General features: G+C 34.3%; 1 protein-coding gene across 1 annotated transcript; it reads right to left on the reverse strand.

The window, feature by feature from the left end:
- Positions 1-505: 505 nt before the first annotated feature.
- On the reverse strand, positions 506-15879 carry BRD7 (bromodomain containing 7). Its single transcript, XM_085303838.1, has 17 exons — positions 15831-15879; positions 15523-15731; positions 14257-14386; positions 13815-13872; positions 12196-12340; positions 10220-10330; positions 9669-9853; positions 8886-9009; positions 8185-8260; positions 7251-7358; positions 6595-6727; positions 5543-5654; positions 4434-4490; positions 3419-3530; positions 3125-3268; positions 1928-2071; positions 506-732 (listed from the first exon to the last, which is right to left on the reverse strand). The coding sequence occupies exons 1-17, from the start codon at positions 15877-15879 to the stop codon at positions 668-670; spliced, it is 1962 nt and encodes a 653-aa protein (XP_085159964.1). The 3' UTR covers positions 506-667.
- Positions 15880-15884: the final 5 nt, after the last annotated feature.

The raw sequence follows: 15884 nt of genomic DNA on the forward strand, positions 1-15884 counted from the left end.
ATACTGCACATTAATGTGGATTTTTTTAACCTACCAGCAGCAAAGAGGGGTTTAGGTCAAGTCTTACCTTCTTCTCATAATGCATTTTTAAGTTTGCCCTCTTAAATTTAAGAATGCTATGAGCACATGTAACTATTTTTCATATAGAAGAAACATCTACACTCAAAGTCTCACAAAGCTGATCTGTTAATTTGTCAGGTTACATCAATTTTACTCAAAAAGTTTTTTCTCTCCCCATAATGATCATAAAAACTACACAGCTATTTTAAAAAGGGAAACTTGCAAGTTCAGGTATAATGATTTCCCTGCCCCTACACAGATGTGGATACACAATATTCATTACTTTTGGAACTTTTCATTGAGTCCCTGTACCTTATTATATAGCCATGTTTTTGCTTATGCTTTGACTTTTCCAGACAGTGCAAGGAAACCTTAATGCAGCAGAATTGCTTTAAAATAATCAGTCATATGGAAAGAATAATTTAGCAGATTTATATAGCAGGAGTAACTCTAATACAAAAAGTTTAATTTTATCTGCCATCGGTTTCAAAATTTAATAAACAAAAGTAGTTTCTTTAACACACAATATACACATGCTCAGTGAGTACACTTGAACGTTTATCTGGTTCTTAAATACAATCAAACACCTGTAAACTTAACTGAAGCTTCAGACTATAACTGGACCACATTCATTTTCAGTGATGGTGACAGTCTTTTTAGGTTCCTGGAAGTCTGAAAGATTACAACAGATGCTAGGTCAATTAGCATATCTAATAGTCCTCAACAAAAGAATTGCACATACAGTATAATACTTCTCCTAAAGTTCCATGCTATTTGTACACATAGTCCTGTTAAATGCATTTTACACAACAGTTCAAGAAAAAAAAAAAATCTAGTTTATTTCTATTAAATAACCTCTTGCACACTGTTACAAAACAGAAATTTTCAGGTTAAAATTTCTTGAGATATTTGCTTGAAAAGGTAAGTAAATTCCTGGAGTAATCCTGCTCTTTGAATTAAACACCAACTTAAATGAAACTACTTATGAACCCACAGAGCATGTAAATTTGTTATGGGAATTAGCTTTCTTGAAGCTAAACTTGTATCCTCTTTAGAAAGTAAGTAACACAATCCGTGTASGCTGTGATAGTTAAGGTGGTCTAATAAGCCACTGTCACAAGGGGGAGATCTTGTTCTGGCATGTACCGAAGTGACTCCTTCACCTAGGAAGGACAGTTACTTTTTTGCCAGATAAATGAATTGATGCAGTCACTTTACAGAATACTACAGCTGGCCCAAGTAAGGAAGAATAGTGCACAGACAATAGCTTTGGGGAGAAAGATGTCCTTTTAGCAACAGTGAGGAATAGGATCACTCTTATAAATAAATTCACTCTAAACGGAAAAGCTAGAATTTAATGGATTGCCAAGCTTGGAAATTTGGCAATGCTAGAAAACGAAGTTGAGCTTTGGGGCAAGGTCACAACAGGTAAGCATGTTTAAATATGACCATTTTTTCCACCATGAGGTATTTTACATACACAAGTACTGAATTAAGTTTGTGCAATATTAATAAATTCATGCTACTTCATAATTTTACCTGCAGAAATTTGTTTAGCTTTATATCTATTACTAGTTTATTCATCTTTTATTTTCAACCTTTAGAACTGTGGAAAGGCAAAAATGTCATCTTGCACTTAAATCAAATGGTAAAATAACTACTTTAAGTAGCTGAACCATAGTTCCATACATCCAAAAGATTAATTTTGGACTGAGACCAAGCACAGCAACTTTCAACAAAACCAGAATTTTAGAAAAGGAAGTTAGAACTAAAGTACTACAATTTCTACCATGAACCATTTTAATGATTTGCAGATGTGGTTCAGTTTTAGCTGAACAGATGCTGTAATACATTTTGTTATACTCACCATCTGTTAAATCTACCCAGCTGTCTTCTGTATCAGGTACAGGAACTGAAATTCCCATTGCTTTCCGGATTCCATATGTACTAACAATATCACCTGGAGTCACTTGTTGTGCAAGTTCTTTCAGATTATTGGTTACTCTCTCAGCTAAAAAGATAAAAGTGGATGTGTTTATATGCAAATATGCACACAGAGTCATTCAAATGAGCACTTGACCCTGTAAATGGAGTTTTAATTGTTTAGCTACACATGCACCAATGCTAAATAATGTTGCTGTGACACAAGTTCTTTGTTGTTGTGTGTGATTGTGCAAGAGACACTAGGAACAGTGAGAGAGGTGCCGTAAGAATAGAAGAAATAAGAAAGAATGCTGGGAGAGATCTGGTGGCACTCATGTAGCAGCTAGATCAGTAATACCCGGTTTTGGGGATTCAGGCACACATTCTTAGTTTTGCATATAAACTGGGATGGCTATTCCTGTTGCTACAAATGTCATAGTTCTCCTTCAAGTGGGAAGCTAAAAGTACTTAATCTGGATCAAATCTTATGTTAAATAAAAAGTTTAGATTTGTAATGACTTGGTAACATTTATGCAATAATGGGGACTGCATCCCATCACATTGAGCTGATTAATTACTTTAGACCACAGATGCTATAGTTGATGCTACACAAGTTAATTCTGGTTGACATAGGACTGTGTGAGGAGGATGCTGTTTTGCAGAGAGCTGCCATTAAGTAGACTGCGTAACTGAGCTGTGAGACCAGGCACTTTCCTCAAATAATTAACGTATGTTGGATACAACAATTAAGTGGCATAAAAAAATAGGCTGTTAACTAGATCAAATTTGGAATAAAGCTAGCCTCACAATAAGAACTTGGGAATATTGAAGAGGAGTTGCTTAAAGACAGTGGAAAAATTATTAAGAGGCACTCAGCTACTGTATGTCTTGTGGCACTGAGAAAGCTCTCTAACAGTTCTAGAGAAACTATTAATAAGGAGGAAATACTTCCAATCAGTGCCTAAAACCTTCATCTGACTTTACATACAAAACCTGAATTTAATGTTAAGTCTCCTGTGCAGATTCCAAACACTGCATAGTGTAAATGTTAAACCTTTGTCTGTCTTAGGGACTGTAACCTTTTAATAAAAATTCACATTTGATCAATTCTGCAGAAGTGATCAGAAAAAGTAATGTTTACCTAAGTGCATCTCTCTGTAAGATGGACCAAGAAGACAGATCATATTAGGGGGAGGTTTTGTACTTAGTCGTTCATTTTGAGCATCCTGGAGCGCTCTCAGAAGCTTTGTTGTTTCATCAAGTTTCCTCTGGAAGATTTCAGCCTCTGTTTAATAAAGAGGGGGAAAAAAAAGAGTCCTAACTAATAAGAATGTATTTACTCACATTATAGTATGTCAAGGGAATGAGACCTTTAAATATCTTTCATTAAAACAACTACAGCCATATTAGAAGTGCAAGTATGAAGAAAACTCACCCTCAGACTCAAACTCTTCTATGGGCAGGCCAAAGTTTGTAACTGCTTTTAGCGCTGTAAGTCTGTCATTGTTAGCAGAGTCCAATCTGCTAGCCATATCAGTTTCCATGATCTAAAACAAAACAAACCCAACAACTAATTTAGGTAATACTTAGCCCAGTCCTGAAACAACAAAATTGCTTTAGGTAAATTAAAATAGCAAGTTAATTAATTTTAATCTGCTCTACAGAAAGAAAATTAGCATATAGCTGGAAAGCTGAAAGACACTCTGTGAAACTTTTACTATCCTACAGTTACTCAGCTTGCTATCCTATTCTATACTCAAATAATAGGGGCATTTGTCCAAAGTGTCCTAATTAAATGTTTTCTTTAGCTCACTCAAACCAGATTTTTTCCACAATGTATGAGGCTAAGAGACAAAACCAACCAGGGCACTGTCAGCAGATGAAGGTTTCAGGAGAACAGTCCTTTCACTAGAATGATACTCCTCTCTTTCCAACTGAGGAAAGTTTGTTGGGTGGAATGACTTCAGTGATATATACAGTATGTTTACAGGGACACAAACTATTTGAAAAAAATCCCCCAAAGATATTGTGTACCCACCATGTATTGTGTGGTATGTTATACTGATAAGTTCACGATAAAAGCAAGCATTATTTTCAAATAAGTAAAACTGCCACAACTACCAAGCAGAACATATAGCACATAATAGAAGCAAATAAATAAATAAATAAATAAGTAAAATAAAAAACTGAACAGTCACAAACAAAAATACTTGAACATTTTCTTGTTCTTTTGAAACAATCTCTCATTTAAGACATCTTTTGGAAATTCGGGTTCTCAAAATACCTACAAAATAGCAAGCAGTTGTCACAATTTACATAAAGTATACATATATATATATACACAGCTTGTCAAAGTTTTAATGTAGCTTCGTAGGCTTTACAGGTGTAGACAGTTTCATAGTTAAGAAGTTAAACATATTGTGTAGAGTAGTTAACTGATAAAGTCTTACCTTCACATCTCTTGTTCCATCACTTCTTTCATGTGGGCCTTCAGCTTCCTCCAGTGGCTGAATTGAGAAAAGATTTTTAAATAAGGCATTAAAATTAATCTTATCCTTAAGTTCAAAGCAAAGCCTTTCAATACTGTATTTTTTAAATTGAGGTAAGTAAGTTACACAGTGTCACAGCAAGCTTGCTCTGTAAACCCAGTTACAATGTTGCTATTTTTTAGATAGCATTATACAGATATCAGAGAAAGGATACTATGATTACTGAAAGACATTTTGATTGCATACATTCTTTTATTCTCTTTGCAAATGTTTCTATGTTTTTCTGAAGTGATTTCACCACAGATTATTTACTGTGGGGGTAGGGGGTGAGAAAAGGAAGAAAGATGATGATTAGATGCTGGAAAAAAAAATAAACAAACTAATACTGCTAAGCAAAGGCCAAAGGCTAACCTTTAATCCAGGAACTATTTCCAGTATTAACTAACTAATATATGAACAATATGAACTAAAAAGCTCTGTACAGTTTCTTTCAATAGTTTACACGCATGTGACATTCAAATCTAGAGCTTTAGTTAACTGTAATTATCTTGTGGAGATTCTCTGCTAATTCTAAGATTGTGAATTTTGTTCCATCCTTTTCACTAAATATTAAAATTTCATAAAGATTTAACAAGTAGTTCTTTAGTATTCTTACATAGCACATATTTGAGTGCAAAAGCAATGCACTTACTTACCAGAGGAAAAAAAAGATAGTTACTTATTCTTCTGACAGAGTGGCTAGTAGATGCACGCTTAGCTTTTCATGGAAGCCAAAACTTCCATGATCACCTATTTTCTAAACAGCAAGCGTATTGCTGTGTTTTCTTACGAAATGAAACAGGACCCAGTACTAACGTGTATCGGAAAGTAGATAGAGAGGAAGGATGTAAAATTTTGCCAAGCTACAGTAATGTTAATTTTCATTTCTCACTAATTTACAAGTCAGTCTTCACTGCCAAATTTTGCTAATTAAAAGGGACCCACATGTAAGAACCAACATATCATCTTTCTCCAGCTTTATAGTTGTGCACTAAGAATAAACATCAGAAAACTTATGAATTCACTCTTACCGTTTCTAGTTCTCTGAGAGATCTAGAATGTCCTCCTTTTGTTAGAACATCAAGCAAACTATCAGCCATTACAAAAGGATAATCTTGTGATTTCATCAAAAAATCATGAATACTAGAAGATCAAAAGATAATTAAGGTAACCACTTTCAAATCAAACATTCAATGGGAAGATTTTTTGTTATGCAAAGTCAAACCAGTATGTAAAGCTAGAAAATGCTGACATATAAGAAGTATAGAAATGGCTTGCTTTTGTTTAGCTATACATGACTTTGTAGTCTAGGAAACCATTCAGATTCCTAACAAAGACTGAAATACAATTAAAAGTATACTGCCTCAGGCAGCAGAATCAAACAGAACAAACTTTCACAAGCATTTTAACACTTACTTACACTGTACTTAAGTATTGAAATTTCAGATGAATTTGTACCATAATGTATTCTATTTTTGAGATTCTTTTAAAACATAAGGACTTCATTAACTTTGAGTTTGTGTTATAATCAAGGATAATAATGAAAACCAGTCATTCTGCTGTGATGAATAATATCAGCACTGCTAGCAGTATACAATTTGAGAATAAATTGGTAATTGTTATCTCTGGACTTGCATCTCTTCCTATAACCATAGTGGCTTGGCCAGTGTCAGTGGCTTGCTTAATATGACATTAACAAATATGCCTCTTGTTCGAGGTAGTAAAAAGGTTCATTAACATTAGAAGAAAAGCAATTTGTATAAACATTTGGACCAATCAATGCTTTCCTGGTTTTGAACATCAGCCTTTCAATGCAAGTCATAAATACTCTAAGTGTTAGAATCTAAATTCTTTACATAATCAGTAGCAGCAAATCTTTCAGTCCCGGCTAACTTCACATTACAGGCACATTTTCTTATTAAGGACTTCATCTTAACAAAAAAAAAAAAAAAAAAAAAAAAAAAAAAAAAAAAAAAAAAAAACGCAAACTAAGCCTGGCATCATTCAGCAGCAAATACTATGATTTGAACATAACAGCTCCTGTACATGAAAGCTGTTACGTACATCCTAGTTGCCTGCTTACCTGAAAGATCCTTGATTAGAGTCTTCCCCATATGTTGAATAGATTAGGTCTGAATCATCTTTGCTGATGTTGGCAAATGTAGAATCATATGTTGGAGCATAGGAACTATAAGGTCCATAATTCAAGTACATCACTGACGAGTAACAACATTGCTAATTACTATCTCCAATGTATGTTACATGGAAACAAGAATGCATTGTAAAATAGTCCCCCAAAAAGGGAACTTTTAGGAGCATATTCAAGCTTAAAACAAATTACTAAAGCCTATTTGAAATGTGTTTTTATTTACAAATGTTATATTAACAGTACTTTATGCTTTAACACAATATGAAAATTCAGTTCAGTGTTGCTAATAGGTTTTCAAACTGCTCACTATGCTCTAAGCTAGAAAAACTTTATTTATCTGATATAGTTCCTATACTTCCCATTATATATGAACACTTTAGTAAGAACATTTCCATTTTTGTATGTACAAATTAAGCTAAATTTTATGATGTGCTGTTTAGTTTTGCGATAAATACATGTAACAGACAATGTTTTATTATTAAACTAGGTTCTAAGCTGTCTGTATACTGGTAATGAGATCATAAACAGAATGTGTTGTAAGGAAGAGGATTTACAGTAAAAAAAAAAAAAAAAAAAAAATCAGCACTTGCCTGGAGTAACCTTATTTCTTTTATCTTCTTTGAACCCTTGTAATGTATTGACTCCTGACTGAAGTCTTCCTGCTGTCATACCCAGCTTTACAGGGCAGTAACCTGGTTCTACAATAAAACACAAAACAATGAAGCCATAGTTGAATGACCTGAGAGATGTCCAAACTCATTAATTACAATCACTCCTAGCCAGAAACTTCAGAATAAAGAGGATGCAACTCTCAAAATGCATTATCATCTCCTAATGTGTACTAGAAATTGCATGTAGTCTTAAATCTGAATTTGTTTAAATGATGCTAATTAAGTATAGAAGATTGTTGCTTTTTCTCCCTCCTGCCCTCCCCTAACAAAGGCTGTGTAATCAAAGAGGATCTAACTTACTATGGAAGACAGAACTTTATTCCTGCTGAATTTTTCTGCTGCATAAATAAGGGGAAGGGATAAATCAAATTTTCAGTTTGGTTTCTGTCTATCCTAGGCATAGTCAGTGGCAGTTAAACACTCAAGCCAATGCTTTCTTTTAGCTAGTGGCAATGTATTAGACAGTATCGACATGACAAAGTAAACTGAGACCTGGACAGTTTCCAGCGGCCACTTCCGGAAGGTTGTGACCCTTTGGGTCAACAAAGGCTATATTCTGTATGTGAATGAGACTTAAGGGGAGACCAGGAATTAAATGAGCCAAAACATATAGCAACAGCTTTCTCCTGCACCTCTCACAAACAGCTGACACAAAAAAGAGAAGTAACAACCACAGAGGGCTCCCACTATTGTTCTGTTCCTGCTCCCTCAGCTGCACCTTTTTAAACCCTGTTCTTTATCACATTACAAAGAAGTATTTGGTTGTTGGACAGCATTTGCCAATCTGCCCCAGCAAAAAAGCAGAACACCAGGTAAGTGAAAGTGGCTTGTGACCTGGACCATGCCAACTTACCACCTGCATTAAGGTCAACTGGATTAAGAAGGCCTAGAGTTGTAGTACCATCTGGTTTTCTTCTTTCAAATTCACACTGAAAGAGGATTAGACTATTTTAATGTACATACTAGTTAAAAATCACTGTTCTTAAACTATTAAAAATACCACATAAAATTACTTAAGTAGTAAACAGAAAGGGATCTGTAAAGATCAGTCATATTCAAATATGACTGCTGCTCTAAATTCTTTATTTTTACCAGATACCTTCACTATTGGTGTAGGCACAAGGAATTACGATAAATAACATTTCTACAGAGACTAAGAGATAAAATATTTAATTCATTCTTCATAAAAAATGAAATGGGCCTAAGTTTTATCAAACTATTTCTTTGAACAAATATGTGGGTGTTTCAGAACTAGTGAGTTTTCTGCAGGTCAGATTTAAGATACATTCTTGAGTTTCCCATTACTCATCTTTTCCTATGAATTTATCTAAGATCAGCAAAAACTTAAAGAGAACTTGTTTTGCTGACGAAATTCAGCATGCATTCAACTGAAATGCTTCTTTTTTTCAGCTTAAGATATTATACAAATTATCAGTTGAGTAAAATGGTGTAAACTGTACTAAACATGTACCTTGAGTTTCAACTGAAATAAGATGCTAAGTAAGCCTCGTTCATGAAAGAATGAATTGAGTTTCCAAATACCCAAAGATTCACCTGGCTGTTTGCAAGTCGTCTTGTTAACTTTCCTCCGGATTCTCTAACAATACGATCAATCTGCTCTTGTTCCCTTTCCAAGCTGTTGTTTCTTAATTTGTCTTCAAGTAGATCTTTGTCCTTTCTGTATAAAAATCCACATCTCTCAGTTACTAGCATTTACTTTAACAGATACTGAATGGCCTAGGTATGAGAGGATGGTATGTGGGAGATATTTTTATTTCAAACTATGCAAATGTTTTTTGTGGACGAAACAACTGAAAAATTAAAAAAAAACATTTAGTATGATTATATTTAATATAGCAGTGGAAAACATGTGAAAGAGACCTGTCCACAAATGGTGAGTTTATGTTAATAACTAGAGAATTCCTTGTATACAGCCTGCTTTAGCTATGCTGCTGTCCTAGCTTGGCATACTGCAAGATTTTACATCCTCACTCCCACAAAACTAACAATGATATTTTTGGTAAAATGTAATAGTAGCTACTCTGAATTTTAGTAGCAGTATTTTCAAATCTGCACTGAAATAGAAAACAGTTGAAGGAATAGAGTTGATATGTAGTACAGGGTTACCCCCATGAAAATGCTGGTATCCTATAAAATGATTCTAAATATATTTAATTCTGATAGACAAGATGCTTTATACAAATGTTGTCCATTGAAATGAACAAGTCTTAGTGCATATGGAGTACCAGAAAGATATAAACTCATCTCCAACGGTCCCTAAAGGTCATTTTGCTTCAGTAGTATAAGGGTGTAATCGTTACTGAGATTATACTTCACTTTTTGAGTTCTTTGTTAGGTGTTTTGAATACTTTGGTGTCACCATCCACAGGTTCTCCTTTGTCTTTCCCAAGACCATTTTCATCTTCCCCATTTGGCTGCTGTTCCATCTTGTCTTTCTGCTTCCTGGTCTTCTGCAGGTCAGCCATGAATTCTATACTTTGTTTCAGGCTCTGAATTCTTTCCTAAAGGAAAAAAAAAAAAAAAAAAAAAAAAAAGGAATGCTTTTATTTTCTATGTCAATTAATTTTTTCCTAACTTACCCATACAGGATGATTTTATTTCAGTGGTTTTTTCCTAATATTAGCAAATATAAAGGCAATTTAGAAAAATGTAATATTAAGTACAAATAGTTATAAGTAACTTGGTAGCTGTGCTAAAAGCATGATCCTTAAAACAACGCACCATTTAAATCTAATATGTAAACACTTGGGAAGTGTTAAACCAATCTTAACAGTTTTGGTGAGATCCATATACAAAAAGTAAAATGAAAAGGCACCAAAGAGCAAGAAGCATACTTCTTAACGCTTTGTTTTGTAATTTTCTATTACCTGGCTAAGTATCTTCATCCCTGAGTGCAGTAGTTTCTTTGCAGCTTTGTAGTAAATAGTGTCTGGTTTGTTGTAAATCATTGCATTAGTACACATCAATTTGAAGTTATCCTGTAAAGAAATACTGATTTCAGAATGAAAGTGAAGGTTTTTATAATATATTATATTAAAGTCCTAGTCGCAATATAAGCAGTATCTTGAGCATTAGTTAAAAATAACTTCAAAGAACATTTCTGCTTAATGAACGTAAGAAATGTATTTAAACAGAATTGTGATTGAAATCTTCTGAAATAAGCATGTAGATTAGACTCTGAAGTCTCAAAACTATCACTCCAATAAACATCCTGAAAATGTTCTAAATGTTCAGTGCTATTCCTAGTGTTGACGCAAATTTTTTTTAGCTAAAATTACCTCCTTCCCCACAAATCAGCAGTTATTAAAAGAAACCAAAGTAAGGCAACTCAAGTTTTCCCCATTGCTCTTTCTAGTCACTCAGAAAGAAGTCTTGTGTTTAAATATTGACTAAATTTTGCCAAGATAAAAACCAGATGAAACCATAAGGTTTAGCAATAAGCCAGTTTTCCTTGCCCATATTGTTTTTTGTATCTCCAGTAAGTACAAGACAGCATACGTTTGAGCAAGGAGGGGCCCCTTCCAACCTCAACCATTCTGTGATTCTTTGATTTAGGCACCTTTACTCACTTCACTATATGAAACTAGTACTTAAAAAAAAATTAATGACACTAAATTTAAATACTGAGAAGTTGTAATTCAAAGTCATTACTGATAATTTGCCAAAGTTGCAGTTACAATTAAGAAAAAAAAAAAAGTATGCCTATTTGAAGCTCATTTCTTAAATAACTAACGTAATTGCAAAACTTATTGCAGACCCTCTATAAATCTGCTTTATCACAGTCTCGGGTATTTACAAAGACATAAAATTAAAATGAAAATCAGCTTTTAGCACAAACATCTTCCAGTACAAATACATGCTGATGTTTGTGAAAGAGTTGAGAAGCCAGAAAGCAGGGAGAAAGACATTCTCTAGATCTGTCTGCCAGACTAACCGGAAACAGCTGAAACAACAGGGAATATTTTCTTAAGTTTCAGAGCTCTCAATAAGAACATGCAATAGAATACAGCCAAAACTGGTAACTATTATCTAAGTTCAATTGCTAATTACACACATACTACACTTCTCAGGTCCTCATTTAGCCAAGCACAAAACTAGAGAACATTTCTGTTGAAGAAGAAAGGAAACCAAAAAACTAAAAAAAAAAAAAAACCCAACCAACCAACCTCCCACATCACACCTTTTAAGAGCTCTAGGATCCTTCAAAATGAGACCTCTAATCCACTAGAGGTCACGCATGCACACACATGCAGAGCCTGGTGCCGAGAAACCTGAGTAGCCAGCAAAGAGGTAAGAGAAGGCAAACTGAAATGTTCCCTTCTGGAACTTTGATTAGCTTGCATATCTCACAACTTTTAAAGGTATGGCTTATATTTGGATGTGTAATCTAGAGGGATTGTAAACATTAATCTAATTCTGTACAGTAGTAAAATCTGTTGTGTTATGGCTTTAAAAGAAAAGTATTGCCATGGGACTGATGAAACAAATTCGTGTATTGTGATTAGCCACCATCACACAGAAGTACTCAGTTTCAGCATTTCACTTAGTCACGTGTGCCCTAAGTTATTTATTAAAAAAAAAAAAAAAAATCCATCCACATCTTTTAGAGATGCACATTTAGAAACTGGAAATGTGTTTTTTCTTTCACGTCCAGAACTTACTTGCTCACAAAAAAGTCAACAAGAAATATTCTTTCAGGCAGAAATGCTGATTCTTTTGGCAACTTCATATTCTCATAAAATACCAGTGTTCAACAAAATTGAAAAAAAAAAAAGTTTGAATAAATCCATACACTGAAACTGATAATACCTCTTTGTAGTCAAAATAAAATTTAAAGAGTTACCTTTAATTCTTCTATGGACTGGTACTCATTGTTCTTGATCTTCTCTTTCATAGTACTAAAATCCATTGGGTTTTTAATGATCATGGAATAGCCAGGGGCGATAAAGTCAGTCACAGGAAATGAAAAGAAAGAACTTGGATCCTTTCTGTTAAGATATGAAGAGACTTTTTTAAATGTTTCAATTTTTAACAAAGAACATACTGAGCTTGAAATTAAACAGAAGGGAAAGGACTAAGTTCAAAAGGAACCGAAAAACATAAAGCGAGCTTGTGTCAGCAGAATCTTTCCCTTCTGAAGTTGAAAAAATCCCATATGCAAACCCTATACTAGAAAAGTGCTACAATCATATTTTAGAAGTTAGTTCTGTGTTTTTGATAAATATCTGTGTTCCTATGAAGATTCAAAATAATCATTCTTTTTAGGTTTTGGTTTCTTGAACAGCTGTTTTATATTTTACTTGTGTCAATGGAAAATAAAGAGACTAAGAATTAAGAGAATGAATATTTGTATTCATTTATTAGATTACTTACTCTGAAAAAGAAAGCTTGTTTCTTAAAGTTGTGAAGAATGTGTATATTTACAATTATGTTTAATTTAATTTTCAGGTTATGTACTTTTAAAAGTTTTTACATAAAAAATTTCTAAGACTTCCAGTATTTGTCATTCAACCCTCTCCCAAAGTGGTATTACCTATACAAAGTCTGGCATGTCAATTGGTCTGAATTCAATTCAAACCTAACAAGGTTTTATAGTTTGATTTGATAGGACAGATCAAAGGAAAGATCTCTCACTCTTGTACAAGACATTTTATATATATATATATATTTTCTTTAATCTTAAATCATGAAAGAATATCTTCAACCACAGATCACTGAAGAAAAATAAATTCCTATTCTGAAAATCAGATTGTTTAATGAAAAGATATTTGGCTAATAGGACAGAAAGAAAACATGGTTTAACTTTAAGAGGTGTGTACTGCCTTTTTATAGTAAATAAGGCTATCTATAGGTGAACCAAAGTTAAAATAAATGAAGATATGATTTTAACAAATTCATCACAAATTTTTTTACGAAAAAGTTTCTTACACAGACAACATCACACTTCTGGCAAAGAAGTATATGTCCTATTTTCAATAGTTTTAAAAGTTACATTAAATCTGAAACTGGAGAGTTTACATGGTGCCTAAGCCAAGGAGAAGTTATAGGTATGTATTCTTAAAGTAGTACTTAAATTTCTAAAATAATCCTGCCAGCAATCATATTTATCATTAACATTTTCACTCTTTGAACAACCACATACCTCTATTTTACATCACAGTATACAATAACAGTGACAAAAGCAAATACTCTAGGTTCATTATCAATACGTTGTCTTTACAAAATGTTCTACATGTTATGAAAAAAGCAAATCAGTATATTGACATTTGAATGCTGGGCAGTTTTCAATGTTGCCGCTTGTAGGTAAAGTTTTTATCAGGCACTTCAGAATTCACTAAGCTTGAAATAGGCCTTATAGCTTTAGAAAAGATTTTTACAGGCCTCTTCCCTTAACAATGTATGTTACCAACTTTCATTTCATAGCTCTGAAAATCTACTAAAAATAAACATACAAATGTTTACCTCTGCAGCTGTCTCATGAGTTGATTCAAAGCTTCTTGAAGTGGTGTTTGCTCCACTTCTACACCAGAAAGAAAAGTGCTATGAGAAAGGCTGGAACAAAACTGACATCAAGAGGAACTAAACTTCCAAGATATTAGCAATCAATTATACAGAACTGATGCATATTGAAGGTTTATCATCAATAAAGAAATACAGTAGCACAAAAAACCCAGCATATATAGGAGATCTATTTCTCTACTCACACTTATTTGGTTAGTAAATATTAACCTGCAAAAGTAGTATATATTACCATATTTCAAGTGTTACTTGTGTAAGTTTGAGGGGAACATTGGGATAGCAAAAAAATGTCAAGTCATTTGCTATAAAAACAGAAAAAGGAAATGCAAGTCAATTAAATAAAACTGGAATTTGCTAAAGCTAAATAATTTTCAATTCTTTCTACCTTCCTGTTTTGATAAAGTACTTGTCAATGGTTTCTCTGGTGGCAATTCCAGCCTCACAGGAGTCTGACACTTCAGTTCTTGTTCTCCCTCGCTGTCAGGGTGTTCTCGATCTCTTTTCTTTTTGTCCTCCTACAAATAGAAAGACTGCTACAGAAATTTATAGAACTTGCTAAATCAGCATTATTACTGTACATTATGCTCTCTTTGGATTTTTCAGAACAACTGCATATTAAAAAGAAGTTAGAAGTTCTAAAAAACCTTTATTCTTTATGTGCTGTCTCCATCTGCTGGACAATAAAGTACCTCAACTTTAGAAAGCAGCATATCATTTATGGGTTTTCCTTTCTTTTTTTACGCATAACAGACAGTCTATAATGGTATGACAGGAATGACTCTACACTGTCTTCTGTACAGAACATTCTTCCCAAAGAAGTCTCTGAAATGATTTTGAAGATTTTAGAAGGACTAGTAGGAATGAGTTAGGAAATTTTAAATTAAAGGTACCTATAACGTTTAAAAATTTTGCTATCTTTGGATCTATCCTTAGTAATAACCTCTGCAGTTAAGCACCTTGGGAAATAAATGTACTTGGACTTGTTTATTAGCCTAATATATTTCACTAGCTTTAGATGAACTGAATGCAATATCTACACTACATCAAGCCTGCTAAGGTAACCACCTGTATCTGTAACAAGAGTCTGCTTCAAAAACTGCCCACTTTTAAGTGTAGAAACATCAACTTCTGTCTACAGGATCATAACTGAGATAAACAAGCAATTAATTTCTTCCAGAGTGATTAATTCAAGAGCCAGTGTAGTTACAGCTGCCTATATTCTATGTTCTCCACAACCACGAGTATGTTTTTAACATATCTAAAATAACATTTCACATGAATGAATGTGAGTCTTACAATTACTTCTTAGGTAGGTAACCTTGACAGGAGAGTATACTACTTTTTCCTGCTCTGAGACTATGAAGTTTTCATTCTGTTTCATAGAAATGCATTTACTTAGAAGCAATTTTTTTTTCCTTTTTAATTTTCTTGGTCCTGTTACTGACAGTATTTGCAAATAGATGATAAATTGCAAATGAATTCAGTTATCTAATGGAAATGGGAGCGAATTTTTGGGCAAAAACCGTATACTGAGAGTAAATTCATTCAGATTTACGCATACCAGCTACATTCATGTCTGTTGACCTTCTAGTATTAGGACAGGGCGAAGCAGAAGCGTTTTTTGCCGAAACGCAAAAGCAGCAAGGCCCACCTTAACTTTTCTCTTTCGTTTCTCCTTTTCTTCGCTAGGAACCTGCTTCTCCCCTTTCTTCCTCTTCTTCCTTTTCCTGTCTTTGTGCTTCTCGTGCTCGGCCTTGTCCTCGTAGAGGCCCGGCTCCAGCCCGGCGCCCGCCGTGGAGAGCTCCGCCACCTCGCTTCCTCCCACCTTCAGCACCAGCTTCAGCGGCTTCTCCACGTACTCTGCAGGGGCGGCAGGGCCCGTGAGCCCCCCGGCCTCGGCCCAAACCCTCCCTCGGGGAACGCGGCCTCCCTCCCCCCGCCCGCCGGCCCCCCACGCACCCTCGTAGGGGTGCTTGTCCGACTTGTGCTTCTTGTGCTTCTTCCCCATGATGG

Source organism: Rhea americana, unplaced genomic scaffold (genome assembly GCF_003343005.1).
Source record: "Rhea americana isolate MKP2758 unplaced genomic scaffold, rheAme1 scaffold_20, whole genome shotgun sequence".
Classification (NCBI taxonomy): domain Eukaryota; kingdom Metazoa; phylum Chordata; class Aves; order Rheiformes; family Rheidae; genus Rhea; species Rhea americana.